The 17,617-nt window shown below is 54.5% G+C and overlaps 9 protein-coding genes across 9 annotated transcripts; 4 read left to right on the forward strand and 5 right to left on the reverse strand.

Moving 5' to 3' along the window:
* The first annotated feature begins 834 nt into the window (after positions 1 to 834).
* Positions 835 to 2,014, forward strand: BDV59DRAFT_82213 (uncharacterized protein). Its single transcript, XM_073697145.1, has 2 exons — positions 835 to 951; positions 1,014 to 2,014. Exons 1-2 carry the CDS (start codon positions 916 to 918, stop codon positions 1,950 to 1,952), a joined length of 975 nt encoding a protein of 324 aa, XP_073551716.1. The 5' UTR covers positions 835 to 915; the 3' UTR covers positions 1,953 to 2,014.
* BDV59DRAFT_169427 (dolichyl-phosphate beta-D-mannosyltransferase) lies at positions 1,426 to 3,013 on the reverse strand. Its single transcript, XM_073688245.1, has 2 exons — positions 2,774 to 3,013; positions 1,426 to 2,709 (listed from the first exon to the last, which is right to left on the reverse strand). Exons 1-2 carry the CDS (start codon positions 2,872 to 2,874, stop codon positions 2,076 to 2,078), a joined length of 735 nt encoding a protein of 244 aa, XP_073551717.1. The 5' UTR covers positions 2,875 to 3,013; the 3' UTR covers positions 1,426 to 2,075.
* Positions 3,014 to 3,034: 21 nt separating this feature from the next.
* BDV59DRAFT_169429 (uncharacterized protein) lies at positions 3,035 to 3,691 on the reverse strand. The gene is made up of 2 exons (XM_073688246.1): positions 3,480 to 3,691; positions 3,035 to 3,421 (listed from the first exon to the last, which is right to left on the reverse strand). The coding sequence occupies exons 1-2, from the start codon at positions 3,652 to 3,654 to the stop codon at positions 3,129 to 3,131; spliced, it is 468 nt and encodes a 155-aa protein (XP_073551718.1). The 5' UTR covers positions 3,655 to 3,691; the 3' UTR covers positions 3,035 to 3,128.
* A 124-nt stretch (positions 3,692 to 3,815) lies between these two features.
* BDV59DRAFT_169431 (uncharacterized protein) lies at positions 3,816 to 6,857 on the reverse strand. The gene has a single exon (XM_073688247.1). It carries the CDS (start codon positions 6,520 to 6,522, stop codon positions 4,408 to 4,410), a length of 2,115 nt encoding a protein of 704 aa, XP_073551719.1. The 5' UTR covers positions 6,523 to 6,857; the 3' UTR covers positions 3,816 to 4,407.
* A 1,308-nt stretch (positions 6,858 to 8,165) lies between these two features.
* BDV59DRAFT_82226 (uncharacterized protein) lies at positions 8,166 to 9,694 on the reverse strand. Its single transcript, XM_073697146.1, has 2 exons — positions 9,464 to 9,694; positions 8,166 to 9,411 (listed from the first exon to the last, which is right to left on the reverse strand). Exons 1-2 carry the CDS (start codon positions 9,574 to 9,576, stop codon positions 8,379 to 8,381), a joined length of 1,146 nt encoding a protein of 381 aa, XP_073551720.1. The 5' UTR covers positions 9,577 to 9,694; the 3' UTR covers positions 8,166 to 8,378.
* Positions 9,695 to 9,794: 100 nt separating this feature from the next.
* Positions 9,795 to 12,410, forward strand: BDV59DRAFT_169433 (coatamer subunit protein). Its single transcript, XM_073688248.1, has one exon. It carries the CDS (start codon positions 9,856 to 9,858, stop codon positions 12,295 to 12,297), a length of 2,442 nt encoding a protein of 813 aa, XP_073551721.1. The 5' UTR covers positions 9,795 to 9,855; the 3' UTR covers positions 12,298 to 12,410.
* Positions 12,411 to 12,413: 3 nt separating this feature from the next.
* On the forward strand, positions 12,414 to 13,601 carry BDV59DRAFT_82246 (nuclear transport factor 2 family protein). Its single transcript, XM_073697147.1, has 6 exons — positions 12,414 to 12,632; positions 12,777 to 12,794; positions 12,896 to 12,960; positions 13,023 to 13,094; positions 13,162 to 13,263; positions 13,328 to 13,601. The coding sequence occupies exons 1-6, from the start codon at positions 12,626 to 12,628 to the stop codon at positions 13,436 to 13,438; spliced, it is 375 nt and encodes a 124-aa protein (XP_073551722.1). The 5' UTR covers positions 12,414 to 12,625; the 3' UTR covers positions 13,439 to 13,601.
* Positions 13,602 to 13,795: 194 nt separating this feature from the next.
* Positions 13,796 to 14,826, reverse strand: BDV59DRAFT_198409 (PQ-loop repeat-containing protein; the record flags this gene model as incomplete). Its single annotated transcript, XM_073693152.1, has 3 exons — positions 13,796 to 14,381; positions 14,453 to 14,710; positions 14,759 to 14,826. The coding sequence occupies 3 exons, from the start codon at positions 14,824 to 14,826 to the stop codon at positions 13,796 to 13,798; spliced, it is 912 nt and encodes a 303-aa protein (XP_073551723.1).
* A 375-nt stretch (positions 14,827 to 15,201) lies between these two features.
* On the forward strand, positions 15,202 to 17,616 carry ish1 (double-strand break repair enhancer MSC1). The gene is made up of 6 exons (XM_073688249.1): positions 15,202 to 15,492; positions 15,547 to 15,649; positions 15,706 to 15,756; positions 15,809 to 15,956; positions 16,016 to 16,807; positions 16,860 to 17,616. Exons 2-6 carry the CDS (start codon positions 15,565 to 15,567, stop codon positions 17,332 to 17,334), a joined length of 1,551 nt encoding a protein of 516 aa, XP_073551724.1. The 5' UTR covers positions 15,202 to 15,492; positions 15,547 to 15,564; the 3' UTR covers positions 17,335 to 17,616.
* The last annotated feature ends 1 nt before the right edge of the window (position 17,617 follows it).

A 17,617-nucleotide genomic window follows, 5' to 3' on the forward strand; every position in this document is an offset into this window, starting at 1 on the left:
TGCTGCACAAGGTCCGCAGCGCGTGCGAAGATTGCCATAAACGCAAAATACTGTCTGATTTTTCCCATGGAGGGTCTTTCGCACAGTTCGTGGGACAGGAATTCGCCATAGAGTCATATGGTCGATTTCAAGGATGTACCGGAATGAACCGTGGATGACCACAATGCTGCACATCGATCTGATCTAGTTTGACTCAAGGATCGAGTTTTAAAGATGGGTCAGTGAATGTCCCTGGAAACTGTCATTTTCACTCACCATACTCCCACCATAGATCGAGACGGATGCGACTCATACTGTCAGTGAGGTCTCCACAACCTTCGCTACTGATCTAAGTGATGAAGTAGGCTGGATCTCCCAGAATATATGGCTAGGCATTTGGTCATACTACTCCAATTTCACGTTCAGTGCTAAAGGCAAATTTCCTGTATCGAACCAAAAGGTTACTATCCGGTTCCTGCTGGGGTTCCAATCCTGGACAAGCTTTATTCTTGGGAAATAAGTCAAGGAAAACATAAGTAATATTATAGAAGATATTGAAAGTCAAGAGACATCAACTTATATCATATGTTCTTGTAGCTGTAACCAAAACTTCTAGAGAAGTATAGGTGGTACATTGCTAACCTTCTCGGATCGTATACTTCGGCACTTAGATAGCTACAAAATACTCCCCATGTTAATTGTCCCGAGAAATTGCATTAGATTAAAGATACACGGGCTGCCAGATTCATATTCCGCACCAGATCCTGATCCTCCTACGAAATCACCGCCATGTTGACTCAGACGGGCATCATTCCACCCCCGCCTTTGGCCCACATGAACTGCAGCAACAACACATCTCCCTTCGTCTCATTCATCTCCTCCCCTCTATTCCTCTTCAACACCCACCAACCTATCCACGCCCTCCTTACCAACACTATGGCCGTGTCCTACCCCGGAGTCCTCCATCAATATGTACGCAACGCCCCGCACATCTCCCCCGCACGCCCACTCCAAGCACTAACGCATCCAACCAGGCCCCCAGACTCGTCGCGTACGAATTCACCTCCCCCGCGACCCCCACGCCCAAGTCCAACAGTCTCCTCTTCGTAGGCGGATTGACCGATGGGCTCGGCACGGTCCCCTACGTCACCACCCTCGCCAAAGCCCTCGAGACGACCGACTGGTCGCTCTTCTCGCTCGTGCTCACTTCCTCCTACAAGGGCTGGGGACTGGGCAGTCTAGACCAGGACGTGGAAGAGATCGGCCAATGCGTCGAGTACGTCCGCAAGCTGCGAGGCGGGAAAGTGGTGGTGATGGGCCATTCGACCGGCAGCCAGGACGTGCTGCACTATCTCACCGCGCCGAACCCGGTCCCGCAGGACCGCCGCGTCGGCAACGCCGACGAGCTCACGCACCAGCCCCGGCCCGTCCTCGACGGCGCCATCATGCAAGCGCCCGTGTCGGACCGCGAGATGCTCCTGCGCGAAGCCCGTAACTCCGTCGAGGCCAAGACCGCCTACGACCAGCTGGTGAACCTGGCCCGGCGCCAGCAGCCCGCGGAGGTCCTGCCCTTGAATCTGACCGCCGCCGTGGGCTTCCCGCCCAACAACCCCATCAACGCATACCGCTTCCTGAGCCTCGCCAGCCCCGACAGCCCCGGCCATCCCGCCGACGACGACCTCTTCAGCACGGACCTGTCCGACCAGCGACTGCACGAGACGTTCGGGGTGGTCGCCGAGCGTGGCATGCTGCGGTCGAGTCTGATGGCGCTGTACTCCGGGAATGACGAGTACGCGGTGCCCGGCGTGGATAAGGAGGCGGTCCTGGCGCGGTGGAAGCAGGCGGCCAACGCCGGCGGCGCGGGCACGTGGAATGACAACAGCGCGGTGATCCCCGGGGCCAGTCACAACGTGAAGGACGTCGGACAGGAGGAGCTGGTGGAACGGGTCCTGAATTACTTGAAGGGGGTCTAACGTGTCTGATGTAATGATCCAAAGCTAACTCTGATATACATAGAATAAACGCATAGAGAAGTCCAGAGAGATGGCCAACGGAAAAGAAAACAGGGTATAGTAGACAATTAGGAGTAGGAACAATTAAACCCTCAGCCACAGGTTGAGCACGCCCTTCAGATACTCGACAATCTCCGAGCCGCCCAGCTTGCTCTCGCCATACAGCCGGTCGACGAAGGTGATGGGACACTCGGCGACCTTGAAGCCCATGGCCTTGGCGCGCACCATCATCTCCATCTGGAAGCTGTATCCCTTGCTCTGGGTGCTGTGGATGACCTTCTCCAGCACGCTCTTCTTGTACAGGCGGAAACTGCCGGTCAGGTCGCTGACGCCGGGCATCAGCATGACGTCGGCGATGAGGTTGGCGGTGCGCGAGGTGAACTTGCGGAACAGATCCCAGCCGTACACGCCGCCCTGGATGCCGTCGCGGCTGGCGTAGCGCGTGCCACTGACGATGTCGGCGTCGGTCTCCTTTTGGATGCGGATCATCTCCGGGATGAACTTGGGGTGGTGGCTGAAGTCGGCGTCCATGATGATGATGTAGTTGCCCGTGGCGTACTGGAGGCCGTGGACGTAGGCGGTGCCCAGACCCAGCTTGCCCGCGCGCGGTCTCAGGTTGATGTGTTCGGGGCCCCAGAGCTTCTGCAGCTGCTTCGCGATTTCGAGGGTGCCATCGGGGGAGCCGTCGTCGACGATCACGACCTCCCAGTCGAGGTTGCTAGAGAGAGATGAGCGGGGGAGGTTCGGGGTGATTGCAATGGAACAATTGGAAGAGTACTCACTTCTCTCGAAAGGTCCTCTCCAACAGCCAGCACATGATAGGGAGGTTTCTCCGCTCATTGTAGGTGGGGAGGATGACCGAGTACTTGTTGTTGGCGCCCATGATGACTGTCGAGGTCTAAACGAATGTCCAACGATCCAATGCACGAGATGATAGAGAGAGAGTGTGTGTGTGTGTGAAGGAGGATCAAGAGTAAGAGGGGAAATGGAGATGGAGATGATGGATCGGGACTGCTCCTGACCACCGCCTGCCTGCCTTGGCGCGGGAGATCCGCGTGCGCATAACGTGGCCAGATGCAGCCATGGCATTATCTATTAGGTAATCCGTATAGGTACAGAGGTTAGGTATACGCTGCTCTACTGTCTCTTCCAAAACCCCTTGTGCACCTTCCCCTCGTCCGCAATCTGGTTGTACGGCCGGTCATATCGCTCTTCCATCTCCTGGTTATGTTGTTTCACATCCTGCGGGACATCCTCGCGCGTGTTACCTTCGTCATCCACGTTGGGTGACTGGCGGCCGTCGGTGATGGTCGGGTGCGCCTTGTTGGAGGTCTCCGTGTGGATCGGGTATTCTTTGCCCTGGGAGGTCTGGCCAGGGGGCTGGGATGAGGCGTTCGATTGAGAGCCAGAGACATCGGGAGGAGGCGGTCCTGCTCGGTGCTATGGTTACTACCCAGCTACCACTTAGCCCGGCGGGTTGGTGCTTACCTGGGTGTTCAAGGTTACGGGTTGCCTTGCTTGGTTCAGCGTTGTTCTCGCCCTCGGCTCCGTAAGAGCTATGGCTGTAGGCTCGCCATGGCCGAAGATAGAGTCGTGGGAGGGGACGCGCCGGCGCGGTAACAGCCCTCACAGGGAGGACGCTGCGAAAAACGCGACTCATCATGGACTGGGATAGTTGGTCTAGATAGTTGATAGAACTGTACTGCATGTATGCAACATGTGTATCCTCCATGCAAAGGGCCACTTAAATACTTAAAGCCATGTCTTCTCCTATGATCTAACAGGTGGCGTCGGATTCACTACGAACCAAGGTATGACGTTCTCCCTCGGTCATCACATCCCAGCATGATTAACATGACCCACGACAACAAGAACCATGCCAATCAGCATGAAAGGGAAATAGTAATCGCCTAGAAACCATGATTTACACTTCGCCTCGTGGGCTAGGAAGCTGCAAACAAATGTCTCGAATATCTCCACATTTATAGGTCGATGTTCTGCGCAAATAAAGACGATAGATAGTAATAGGGAAGATACAACAGACCATATTGCCAAACGCATGGCTTGCACAAAGATGTTTCAAAACGCCGTGATACCCTGAAAGTAATGGGAAATGCCAAAAGAAAAATGGAAGCGGAAAAGTTGGCAAAGAAATCGATCACGCCGGTGGAAACCCCAAAGTGTAAGCTGCAAAAAAGAGAGGAATGATGAAAATCTCGCCGCACGCAAACACAATAAACAACCCATTGCGACGGAAAGCCCAAAGAAGATGGAGAATCAAACAGTCGTATGCACATGATGACACAGTCATTTCCATACCGCCCATAACGCCGATATCCACGGTCCTAACGACAGCCACATAGGGATCATGTCCGCTGTCTCCCTTTTGGTATCCCAAATAATTGCCAAAGCCCAACTAATCGGTCAAAGATACACAGTAACACACGCTCTCATACTGGGCCTTTGCCGTGTACGTTTGGGTTGCGCCACCGTCGCCCTTGACCGTGGTCGTTGGCGTTGGCTCCCTCTCTTTAATCTCGATCGTAGCGGGAGAAACGGTTTGAATTGTGCCATCGTCCATCACCTGCATCTGCTGACAGTATGGGGGCTGGGCATCCGCGTAATCGCGTTTCTCCTCGATCTTGATTCGGCGAGGGTAATTTTCCAGGCTTTGGTCGCGCTTGTCGACGGAGGATTCCGAGCTGGGCGTGGGCTCTATCCGCGTAACGGTCGATGTGATGGTGTTGCTATACTGAGCCTCCTTGGTTGTCTGGTTCAGATACAGGAAGAACTCCATGACTGTGTTATTCCACCAGCAAAACCACGGTTTGTCGCCAATATGTGCTGTCTCCTTGCGTTGGAATGCGTGTAATAATACGTCGCTCTCGCTGACGGACCGTTTGGTGGAAACTTCGGAAGGAAAAGTGTCTTGCGGGACGACAACAAGTTTGTCGAACAAAGAGAAGAATGTCAATGCAGGCCCCAAGCTGAGGTCACTCGAGTCTAACATCAAACTCAGGGCTTGTGTGGGGTTGGGGAGAAGAGGTGCCTGAGCACCGTAGCTCAGAGAGGATGATGTAAACGAAGTATCACTACCGAAAGTGATGTTGCGATGCTCATCCGATCCAGTAATCTCAATTGGAATCTTGCCTTGCGTCATGCAACTCCACGAGGACCTGTAGTCCTCATAATCGGAGATACAGAATTTTGAAGAGTTCTTCGGGTCAGCTGGGATCACCCACTCGCCCGTGGGAGCCGGCATCAGGTTCAATGGGGTACTGGTTATGGGAGTCGCATCCATACGCGGCGAAGCCGTGACGGTAACAATGTTGGGTCCCTTTTGTTTCCCCTTCTCATCATTGGCAGCTTTCTTGGCGCCTAAAACACCACCAATAACACCCCCGATACACGCCGCCACAAGAATGACAACGCCGACAAGAACCAGTGTCCAGACCGGTAGCCCACAGCATGCCTTCTTCTTGCCTTTGGTCTTCAACTTCTCCTCGAAAGCCATGATTCCCGTGGCCGGCGGCTCGTCTGCTGGTGCATTGGCGGCCATCGCTGGTTGAGTCTCCGGGACGACTGTTCTGGAGGACAATTCGGAGACCGGAGGGCCTGCCAAGCCATTGCGATCGGTCGTCCCCTCCGGAGGAGGGTCGACGTTATTCACCGAGTCGAAGGCGCCTTCGATCTTGGGAGCGGCACCATCGGGATACCGTGAATAAGGAGGCAGTTGTTCCGTGTGGCCGTCAGGGCCAACCAGATCTCCCACATCATCATCGGCACGGTTGGCTGGCCGCTGGTAGGCCTGCGCGTGGCCCGGGAACCCGAGCGGGATCACGGGGTTGTCCAGCCCGTTATCCAACCCTTCTTCGGGCACGACGTTTTGAGGGTACATGGCGTAAGGGTGTTGCGGAGCATTCGTGTCCCCCAATGGTCGGTCGGCAGGGCGAACGGTCGAAGTGGTGGTGATACTTGGAGATCGGCTGACGCCCACTTGCGGGTACATGGCGTAGGGATGGCTCGGGCCGGTCGCGCCAGTATACGGACTAAGAGCCCGTGGAGGCATCGAAAACCGTGACGAGGTGCTCTGACTGCGTTGTGTGATGGAAGGGGTGGTAGTGGTGGACGCAATGGAATTGCGGTTGGAGAGATCCGCCCCTTTCTGGGGAAGACTGGATCGGTGAGGGGTATCATCATCGAGGGAGACTCGGGCTTCATCTCCAAAGGGATTCTCGGTCACTTCGGGCTCGGTAGGAATGCTGGAGTATGGCTTCTGCTGCTGTTGGGGTATCGAGGAACGAAGGGTGTGGGAGGAAGCAGCCGAGGAGACGGATGGACTCCGAGGAGTGAGCGTGGACTGTTCTGAATCGATGGGATCCAGGGAATATTCATCGGAGAAGACATTAGGATTAGAGGAACGGCCGGAGTTCGAGTAAGGATGCATGGAATCAGAATCGCAGGAAGGACGATTAGACTGCGAGGCCCGTGAGAGGGAGCGAGAGTGATCGGATGAAAGACGCCCAGGCATGGCGCTCTACAGCCCTATCGGGCTTGCTGAATTTGTCAATCAGACCGACCCAACGAGTGAATCAAACACCTGAGAAGGCAGCGGGAGTCTGTCAGGCGAGAAATGGGTGGAGGGTGAGAGGGGGAAGTGGTGAAACGAAGGGAGAAAGGGAGGGAGAGGCGACGGTCGGGCAAGATCGTGGGGAGAGGACGGGCGTAGAGGGCGACCGGTCGGGGGGATCGGAGGGTCGAGAGGAGTCCGAAAAGAGGGAATAGAAATCGGACGGAGAGGAGGGGGGAATAACGATCGAGGCGTAGTGATAGTGGAGAGAGGGAGTAGTGGTGATGGGGGAGGGAGAGATCGAGATGGAGGAGAGAGAGAGGGAGAGAGAAGGCGAGAGGGAGAGAATGAGAGTGAGATGACAGCCTGAGAGCCTGAGAGCCTGAGGAAGAAAGAGGCCGGGTCGGGACTAGGCTGAGACTAGACCCGTTTTGGGAGCGCGTCTGGGATTGTTGGATGCCTGATTAAGAGTCTCTACAAAATACAACAGTCTACAAATCGATCTCCTGCAAGAAAACTCCTTTCGATTTCGCCCGATGTTAGACTTTTCTGGTCGTTCACGATCATGGTCGACTCCGCTTTTCGCCACTCCCGCCCTTCCTCTTCTCCTCTCTCGCCCGGTGTTTTTGGTCAACGGGAACCGGGCTTCCCTCGGTTGCACCATGACACACCAGAGTGAACTGATCCTGGCCTGAAACACACCACCACCTATCATCTGCCCTCACTGGACCAGTTCCAAGCCGCTTGGCATTCTTCGGCAGAGCCAGACGAGTCTCCTCCTGGCGCGGATGACAGGCCAACAGGCAAAACGATGACTATCATTTTCGTCTCTCCCCACTCCACCACCAAACCTGGTCCAAGAACCAAGGCAGAAGAAGAAATTTTGCCGGTGAGGGTCTAGTCTTGTTTACCACTAACGGGACAACCGCCCAGGCGATCAAAAGAAGGGATCATTTAATACCGGGTGGAGACTCTGTGCCTGGTCCGGAAAAGTCTATCTGCCCGAATCCGGAAATGCGGGCGAACCCTTGGATGCGTTCAACGAAGATCAGCGTCGCCAGGTTAATCATCCGTGATAAGAATAGCAATTCGATCGGTTGATCGCTTGCGCCGTGCGACTCTCAAACGCCCTGGTTCACACTGCCTTGCAGGGGGCAGGATATGCAGGTCTCTTACATACAAAGGAACTCTAGAGGAAACCTGGGTCCCATGCCCCAATGCCATCGCCATGGTCTGGTACAGTGCACTCGCTACCGCCGGTTGAATCTGCTCGGCTCGGTCGAGTGGTCAATATTCTAGCCAGCCAGAGTCTAGCGGATCAGCAGAAGCAACAACCCCATCCACCGAACAACAACAACAATCTGGTCCACTGCAGACAAAGATCATTGTAGTTCGGGAGGTTCAACCAGACAAATATATGGGTCGCAAAAAATCACATCACTGATCCAGCCGCTGTTATCTATCCACGATAAAGTTCTCGTACCTGAAACCACTAATGCCAGATCAAGCAACAGCTTGGGATATTACATCTTTTCACATTTACCGCCTAGATACCTTCCCAAAGTGTTCAAGGAAATATACAATTTGGTTGTTGGCTATCGTACATTTTCATCTCCCATCTTTACCATCTCAAGATTGCAATCCATAGAGCAAGTCGAGATCGACCGGGGATAGATGGAGACACAGTCGTTCTAGAATCAAAGAGTGGATAACTCGGCCCAACGAAACACACCCTTATGGCATACGAGTCTAGACAACACAGTCAACGGTCGGTCCTTGCGCATCCAATCTTCTAGATTCCATCTTACACATCACACCTACGGTTGTCTTCTCAGTTCCAAAATACTGGATAACTTCACTCTTCCTTTTTCTCCCCACCCACCGGCTCCGCTCTGAACTTCAGGTCTAACGCGTACGTACCACGCCCAGGCACGCCTGTCCAATTCATCGGTGCTGAGAGTAGAAGCCCACGACTGGCATACCTTATCAATGGAACTCAACAGGTGGCCTAGACTATCCTCCCTCTCGCTCTCTATCTGAGCCGCACTCTTTCGTTCCGATCGTTTCGTGGATTCGCCGTTCTCGCCTGGAATCTGCGCAAACGCCTTGGATAGATACGACCGTGCGGATTCCGGAGTGAATATTGGTAGTGCATTGTTGGGCTTTAAGCCGCCAGAACGGGGATTTTGATGCGTATTTTTGAGCGCCTCCAGGTCAATGCCCCACAGCGGAGGGGGACTGTCCATATCCTCTGAGGTTTTCCGGCCCAAGGTATCATCCATAGACTCGGAAGTTGCGGTATCCCCCAGCGAGGGACTTCCTTCTGTAGACATGCCTTCTCGAGAACTGTAGCCCCATCTTTTTAGGACTCTGATATCCCGGCCCAGTACTTTGACAACAGGCTGGCCTTGTCCCCAGCCTTCCTGCTCCGCGGAGGCGCCGCTTTCAATCCCTAAATGGACAGCTTTAGAGCGACTATTGGCACTGACTACAGCCTGCGCGAGGCTCAGTCTGCTAGATATCGGCTGCTCCGGCATTGTATATTTCAAAACACAGACAGCGAAGGCAAGCACAAGCGGCGCACGGTTGGTAAGCACAGCAATGTTTGACAGCTCCTGGTCTGATGCAGAGGATGTCGGCAGAGACAGTGCACATTCTCGCTGGAAAGGAGTCATGTTCTCCTTGGCTTCCGCTCCTCTCACTTTCTTTCGAGGTGAGGCTGTTTGTTCTGATGGTGCAGCACGTTTTTTAGAGACTCGTTTGGCAGCGTTCAATACTTGCTTTGCTAATTTCTCATCCTGGAATACTTCCTGCAAAAGCTTGTGGTCGGCCTTGGAGATCTCTTCGGCACTGCATCATTGCATTAGAGAGTTACACAGGGTGATTTCCGCATTACTCGTACGTGGTCAGGCTTGATTTCTGAAGAGCGATAACCCGGCTCATGGCCGTAGCAAGCGGGACTTTGGCATCTTGGGAGAGAAACCGGAGTAGATCCTGCACCTGGGTCGAAGCCATAGCTGCGCCGGGCTGTAACTGTTTCCCTGTTTATTGTGTTTATCTAGGAATTTCCAAGAGGAATGTCTGTGCGAAGGGGAGGTTGACAGATGGCCAAGTAGGCAAGGTTAGTGACGAGGAGTGAGTTCAGGGCATTGTTCCTGCCTGAGGCTGCAACCGCCTCCGCCTCCAAAGCTCCAACTGCTCACCTCCGCAACCCCATTCATCCATTCACTTACCCCCGTTCTGTTTCCAAGCACCACGACTCACCAGCTTTGCTGCCGCGGCGGCTCGCCCACCATGTCGGACGACCCGAAGTCTAAGACATTCCCCGACGTGTCAGCGAAACTCTCCGCGCTTCCCAAGAAATCCCTATTCGAACGCCAGAAGGCCGAAGCCGAAGCCAAGCGGGCCCGAGAACGCGCTGAAACTGCCGCTGTCTACGAAGATTTCGTCAAGTCGTTCGAAGATGACTCTGCTGGACCGGGTAGGAACACTGCAGACGGGAGACCTCCGAATAGGTTTGGCAATCGGGCCCCGGGCTCTGGAGGCGGGCCTGCGAAACGTCATTTCACCGGCTCTGGTCAGCGCATGAGCGGGCCTGGCACATTGGGTCCCCCGCCGCCGTCGCTGTCCCGAAAACGCGCCCACGATGGTTTCCAGCCGTTACATCGAAATCGCGATTCCCCGCAGGGTATACTGGGGTTTGACAGTGCAGGGGCCGGTCCGTTGCCAGCAGCCTCCGCCTTCCGCACATCGGACGACGAAGACGAAGGGGCTGCCGATACGAAAGAGGCGGAGAGGGCCGCGGCGAAACCTACGCTGTATCTGGCTTCGTTGCCTCCTGGAACATCCCCGTCTGTGGTCAAGTCGTTGATCCCGTCCACTCTGGGTGTCGACAATGTGAAGATCCTCCGCCCGCCTAACCAGCCCACCACCGATCGAAAGTCCGTTTCCGCCATTGTGACTCTGGTGAACGAATCTGCAGCTTCAGACATCGACAGCGCCGTTAGTACACTCCAAAGCAGATATCTCGGTTGGGGATACTACCTGTCAATCTCGAGGCACCTCTCCTCCGCCGCCATCAGCTCAACAATGCCTGTCACCACCGGCTTGTCGTCGACCCTTCCATTCGGGGCCAAAACGGTTGCGCCTGAGGGAGGACGGCTGAATAGAGCACCTCCGCCTGCACCACACCGTGGTGGGTTCGCACCGCCCGCCTCTTACGGCCCGTCGTATGGCAGAAGTGGTCCTCCAACACAAGTCGAGGTGAAAGCCCCGTCGGATTTGAAGCAGCTGAGGCTGATCCATAAGGCATTGGAGAACCTTCTCAAGTACGGGCCTGAATTTGAGGCTTTGTTAATGAGCAGACCTGAGGTTCAGCGCGACGAGAAGTGGGCGTGGCTCTGGGATGCCAGAAGCGCCGGTGGAGTGTATTACCGGTGGAAGCTATGGGAGACTCTGACCAACAGCCATTACAGAACCCGCCGTGGGGCTGGCCGGAGCGCGATAAGTATATTCGAGGATGGCCCCAACTGGTTTCCCCCGGAGGCAAAGATCAAGTTCGAATACGTTACGCGGATAGACGAGTTTGTCTCCGACGAGGACTACGACTCTTCCGACGAGGATATGTCAGACATGGAGGATGAAAGAAGGCATCACAGCGGAGCTCCTCCCGCTGATGGGCTGGGCACGAACGAAGGGTTGGGTTACATGAATCCTCTGCAGAAGGCGAAACTCGTTCATCTTCTCGCCCGCCTTCCTACAACACATGCGAAGCTACGAAAAGGCGATGTTGCGCGGGTCACCGCCTTTGCCATTGAACATGCAGGCGCTGGTGCGGAAGAAGTCGTGGAACTGATTGTGTTGAACATCCTCGAGCCATTCGCTTATAGCGGGGCGAACCCCCAGCACGAAAGAGAGAAGGGCATCACGCGGAGTGAGCAAGTAGGAGACGGAGCTCCGGAGTCTACCACCGGACAGAATCGCTCAGCTTCGAAAGAAAACCTTGATACCTCCGCCGCGAAGCTAGTCGGTCTTTACCTAATCTCGGATATCCTCTCTTCTTCCGCGACGAGTGGCGTGCGTCATGCCTGGAGATACCGGCAGCTGTTTGAGTCGGCGCTGAAGGCACATCACGTTTTCGAGCACCTCGGAAGGCTTGAAAAAGACTTCGGATGGGGCCGCCTTCGTGCTGAGAAGTGGAAGCGGAGCGTAGGCACACTTTTACATCTGTGGGAAGGCTGGTGTGTCTTCCCGCAATCGAGCCAGGAGCACTTTTTCCAAGTCTTTGAGAAGCCGCCGCTTACGGAAGAGGAACTGCGTGAGGAGAAGGAGAAGGCCGAGGCAGACCGAGCTGCAAGCGCATTCTCCAAGAGCAAGAGCCGCTGGAAGACTGTTGATGAAGATTCTACAACAAGCAAATTCGGCCCGTTCAAATCTGCGGAGGCTGACCGTTCCCGGATGGACATCGATCAAGGACCGGCAGTTTCTGGAGGCTACGGGGATCTAGACGGAGAGCCGATGAGCGATATTGATGGCGAGCCGATGGAAGATAGTGACCTGGAAGATGCGCCAGATGGGGAGCCAATGGAGGAAGAACCCCCTCTTCAAGAAGACGTTGGCCAGCAGGGACAACCTGAGAAACAGCCAGAACCGCCAGCCCCAAGCGAGCCTCAGCGGCCTGTTCGCAAGCCCCGACCCAAGGCAGAGGACATGTTCGCGGACTCGGATTCCGAGTGACGTTACGGCACCAGGATTCTGGTCATACGATGGGGATATGTACTCTAGGAATGAAGTTATGCCATATAATACCAGGGATATTAAAGGATCTGACTGATGGTGGATATCAAACGAAACATGTAGAACACGATTGGTGGGTTGCTGCCTTAAGGCACCGCCAGGCATCAGGCCCCACAATCTCCTCTCGCGGCTGGACTGAAATACTTCCGCTGTTGATATCAATCTTCTCCTCCCTCCGGAACTCCTCCTGAACAGCCTATTCCTCTAGCATCTCCCTTTCTCCCATCTTTGCATCTATTCAAATCCCTCGGGGTTCATTTCCGTCACAATGGCCGGTATGTAGCGTGCTCCTGGCTCTCTTCGTGACAAGCATTACCCCTCCTCCAAGTCCACAGAACCCCTCCGTGATAATATACCCAAAGCACCCCCAGCCCACAATTGCCCTTTACAGCGCTAACCCGTCCTCTTTCAATCTCTAGACTTCCAGAACATCGCCCGTGAGTAGCTCCTATAACGCCTCTCTTTCTCCGGCCAGAAGCGATCGCGCCAGCGCACCCCTCCAGACATCCCATCTAACGGCAATGCGCTATCATAATAGAACAATTCGTCACTTTCTACTACCAGACGTTCGACTCGAACCGTCAGGGCCTCTCTGGGCTCTATGTACGATGATCCGTCAAATCTCGAAGATGAATTCCTCGGGCTGACCTGTTCTCCCCTCGCAGCGCGATCAATCCATGCTCACTTTCGAGACGACCTCCGTGCAGGGTACTGCCGGCATTATCGAGAAATTGACTGTTAGTTTATGGCCCGAAAAAAGAACGGCGAATGGATGGTGACTGATCCCGTTTCCTTTCCGTGCAGACTCTTCCCTTCCAGAAAGTCCAGCATCAGGTCGGCACTCTAGATGCTCAGCCCTCCAATACTGAAGGTGGAATCCTCGTCATGGTGACCGGCGCTCTCCTGGTATGTGGATTGAAGTTTGATGCGTGGGGGGGGGGGGAATATTTATATACTAACGGTGGGACAGGTCGACGAAGAGCAGAATCCCATGAAATACACCCAGACGTTCCAGCTCCTTCCTGACGGAGCCGGCAGCTTCTTCGTGTTCAACGACATCTTCCGTCTTGTCTACGGTTAAGGAGGTAACGAGGATAGACCAAGTGCATATGATGTTCTGAGTGGTTATGGTTTAGTGAACCAGTGGCGCGGAAATCAGGCTTGTCAGGGATTGAGTCCGCAGCCCCGGTTATCCCAAACAATATACGCTGCCAATTTACAATCTCCACAGTGAGAGGAACCTCTGTAGAATGTTCTGAAGAGCATGATATTGTGCGCATTTGACTATGAATGGCGTACGTTATGGAACAAGCCTGCTTGTTTTGTAGTACCAGGGCTGCCGCAGCAGCCTACAAATACATCCATTCATCGTCTAACCATACCACACTCGGCCGACGAAGATACCCAAAGACAAATACCAACTCCACTGCGCTTCTGATCACTGGCTCTGAAGGAGCGGTGTCTCCTCCGAAGGCTGCACCTCTTGTCTTTCATGAGGCTCATCTGTATCCGGCAGCCCCTCGGAGGACCCATCCTTGTCCAGGTGGTGGGAGTGGCCCTTGTTAGGCCCAAGGTACTCAAAGAACACGCCCAAGATCAGTAACGTCCCCTGCAAACATGCGGTTACGATCAAGACACCCCATGTACTCCAGCCCTTGCTGCCCAATCGCGCGGCCAAGCTACCTGCCCAAACCAGGCTGCCTGGGGTTTGGATACACATCATTGGGATGCTCAAGCTGCCCACGCAGCGGAGCTTGAGGGTGGTGTATATCTGGGGGAAGTACTGGATGGAGGAGAGGATGGCCGCCAATACGCCGCAGAAGTTCGACCAGGATTGGAGCGAAGTCGGTCGCTTCAATCCGATGGTGATGGTGATGATGATCATGATTATGGCATGGACAACGCAGATGGCGCTTACCGCCAGGGCTGTTCTGTAGGTCGGGCCGTCATTTTTCGACGGTTCTGGTGTTACAGCGGGAGACTGTTCCGGACTCCGCGGGAAGTAGAGAACGAATAGGAAAAGGCTGTATTTCAGGAAGGGAGGCGTCAGACAGGGGAAATAATCGAGTATTCAGGAGGCATGGGTTCGACTGACATGATGAAAAAGCATAAACACTGCGTTCCAACTTGGAAGATTCCAAGGAGCCCTGCGAAACAGGCAAATCCGTTCACATCCTTGCAACAGGTCACGTCCTGTAAGCTCTGTTGCTGTGATACCACGTTCGCCAACGCCGAGGAACCGGAGGTTGTCCCGAGGAGAACAAAATATGGGGAGATTCCGAAGGAGCTCCTGAAGGAGATGATGCGATAATGCTGGGGAAGATAGGAGAGGAGGATCCCAAAGACAATCAAACTGGCGGGGGTCAGCGGGTGGCGTCACCGGTGGGTGTCGAAGATTTACATGGAGAGAATGAAGTTTTTATAGTCTGGTGAGACCAAATGTCTGCACGGGGGGTTCACTGGGTCCATTTTGGCAGAGAGTCAAGTTTCCAAGGAAAAAGATAGGTCCATATATCTGCTGGGGTAGGTCGTATCAACGCCCAAGCACGGCAGGACTGCTGATCAAGGGCATGGGACGCGGGGGTCCGGTGACAGCGGTTGTGGAATTTGGGGTGTAGGGAGAAGCACCGCCGGGTATATTAACACGAACGTATCATGCTGGGATGGACGAGAAGACGATGGAGCTGGTTGTGTCGGAGGGGATGAGATGCTCCGTTGCTTATCGGACGTTGTTGTCTCCGCATGATCCAAAAGAGGAACAGCCTGGGTCTAACCCGAAACGGTTAGACGGCTCGCTGTTATCGCCAACACTTTTGCTTCTACTGACAATCGCATCTACATATACTCTGATCTCTCGATACTTGACAACCCTGGACAGTCTGACTGCTCTGTCCGACTGAATACAGTCCACAAGTCTAAGCCGAATACAATGGTACACTCCACTGCGTTAAGCTCGACCAAGGCCCGCCAACTCAATCGATGACGCCAGTAACCGCTGCCCAGCTTCGCAGCACTACGTCACTGAATGATCATCTCGCCCGCGGCATCCCTTGTTCTGCCGTCACCCTACATATACTCGCCCATGTCTGAAGTGGGCTGGCTATTCAGTGATCTACTCCAGAGAAAATAATCCAAGTGAGAAGACTCGGTACCGTGTTGTGCGCAGCATTTACTAACTGTCTGGCATAGTATCTTCACCTGACCACCATGAGGCTCAATCTTGGCTCTGGTTTAATTCTTTTCCTCGCAACCACCCAGGCAGTGGGTGCACACAGCTGGTTCAGCAAGGCCGGTATGATCCTGGACCACTCCTCATTCCCCAATTGGGATGTGCTAAAGACGATTCAGTGTATAACAAGTGGCATGAAACTGAACTGGAAAGATGGCTATCGGATCATGGTAAGACCTTCGGTATGCAATGTCTTACGCCACATACTGATGTATCACCCAGACATCCCATATCCCTCGCCTGCGGATCGTAAAGACCTGGAGTCCCTCGTCAAATCCAATTGGGAATCGAAGGTGCAGAAGCCTCTGAGCCATGCCGCTGATCATGCCACCGACCACTGGCACAATGCTAAGGAATGGATTTTTGATACGTGAGTTGCACATATCTCCATAGTGCTTGATCGACAATTCTCTTCTGACGGTCATACAGGTGGACCGATTCCCAACTCAAGGCTTTCCTCGACCGCCATGGCGTCCCATCCCCCCAACCGCGCAGGCGTGATGTGCTAATCAAGACCGCTCGTGAAAACTATGAATCGATCGCAAAGCGACTAAATGAAGCGGCCTCGTACCCTGGAAACTGGGTCTACGAGACATGGACTGAGTCTGACCTGAAGGAATGGCTGGATGAGCGCGGATGGCCAGTGCCCCAGCCTTCCACCCGCGACAGGCTCATTGCCTCTGTGCGTCGCAATGCTCGACTGGCCAGTCTTCATGCCCAAAGCATCGCGGCCTCAGCCTCTGCCTCGGCGGAGGCGGCGCAGGCCACCCTCAGCGAGGCCTTGTTCAACGCCTGGAGCGACTCCGACCTCAAGAAGTTCTTGGATGAACACAACGTCAAAGTGCCCCAGGGCTCTAGACGAAACGAACTCATCGCCTTGGCCCGGAAGAACCGCGCCCTCCTGGTCAGCAAAGCATCTAGCGCCTCTGACGCTGCCTCCTCTACCGCGGTGGACCTCATTGGCGCTGCCACCACCAAGGCTGGAAATGAGTTCGCTCGAGCCACCGACGACGCCCAGCTCAAGGCCGAAGAAGCCTTCAACTCCGCCGTGGCCTCTTGGTCGAACTCCCGTCTGAAGGCGTTCTTGGATGCTCGCGGTGTTCCCGTGCCCCAGAGTAACAAACGGGACGAACTGCTCGCCACGGTCCGGCTCCACAAGCACAAGGCGGCTACCGGCTGGACTGCCTGGACTTTTGATACGTGGAACACAGAAGAGCTGAAGTAGGAACCACGCAAACTTCTCGTCTGATGATGGTTGCTAACGAAGTCCCAGGAAGTACCTGTCTTCGGTGAACGCGAAAGCCGCACAGCGTGCGGACCTCACGCGTGAGGAGCTCGTGAAGCACGCACAAGAGGCCTACGCCAAAGCGTCTAGCTCTGGGGGATCGCTCCTCGCATCCGCCACCTCGTACTTGACGCAGGCTACTAGCGACGTCAAGGATACGACTTTCGACACATGGTCACACTCAGATCTCAAAGCCTACCTCGATTCGTACGGCGTCCCGGTTTACCAGGGCTCTAACATCAACGAGTTGCGGGCTGCGGCGCGACGCAATGCCGAGTATTTCCGTTATGGCACACGCAGTCCCCAGGGAACCCTGTATGCTAAGCTGCAAGACGCCACCAACTGGGTCATGGACCAGTTGAAGATTGGAGCGTCAAGCGGCCGAGCTCAGGCCCATGATGCGGCAGAGAAGATCAAGGAAAAGGCCTCTGAAGCGGAGGATGAAATGCGTGCTGAACTGTAGGGTTGGGAACGGCTTTTGGGGTTATTTCCAATGATGTGACGTAGGGGGTGGGTCGGTCGGTCTAGTGAGCTGGGGTCTACGGCTTTAAAATTGTATAACATGGTATTATTAGTGTCTTGTTTAATGGGATTTCTTCTGGCGTTTCCACTTAGGGTAGAAGATTAGGTAGCTCTTCCGGGCCTATCTGTGTTGTAACTCGGTGGTTATGGGTTAACATCACTCCCTCATCCGAACGGAGGGTTGATGGATATTCCCGCTTACATCAACCATCCGGGAGGCATGT

This window comes from Aspergillus ambiguus (genome assembly GCF_047715705.1).
Source record: "Aspergillus ambiguus strain CBS 117.58 unplaced genomic scaffold BDV59scaffold_3, whole genome shotgun sequence".
Lineage (NCBI taxonomy): Eukaryota > Fungi > Ascomycota > Eurotiomycetes > Eurotiales > Aspergillaceae > Aspergillus > Aspergillus ambiguus.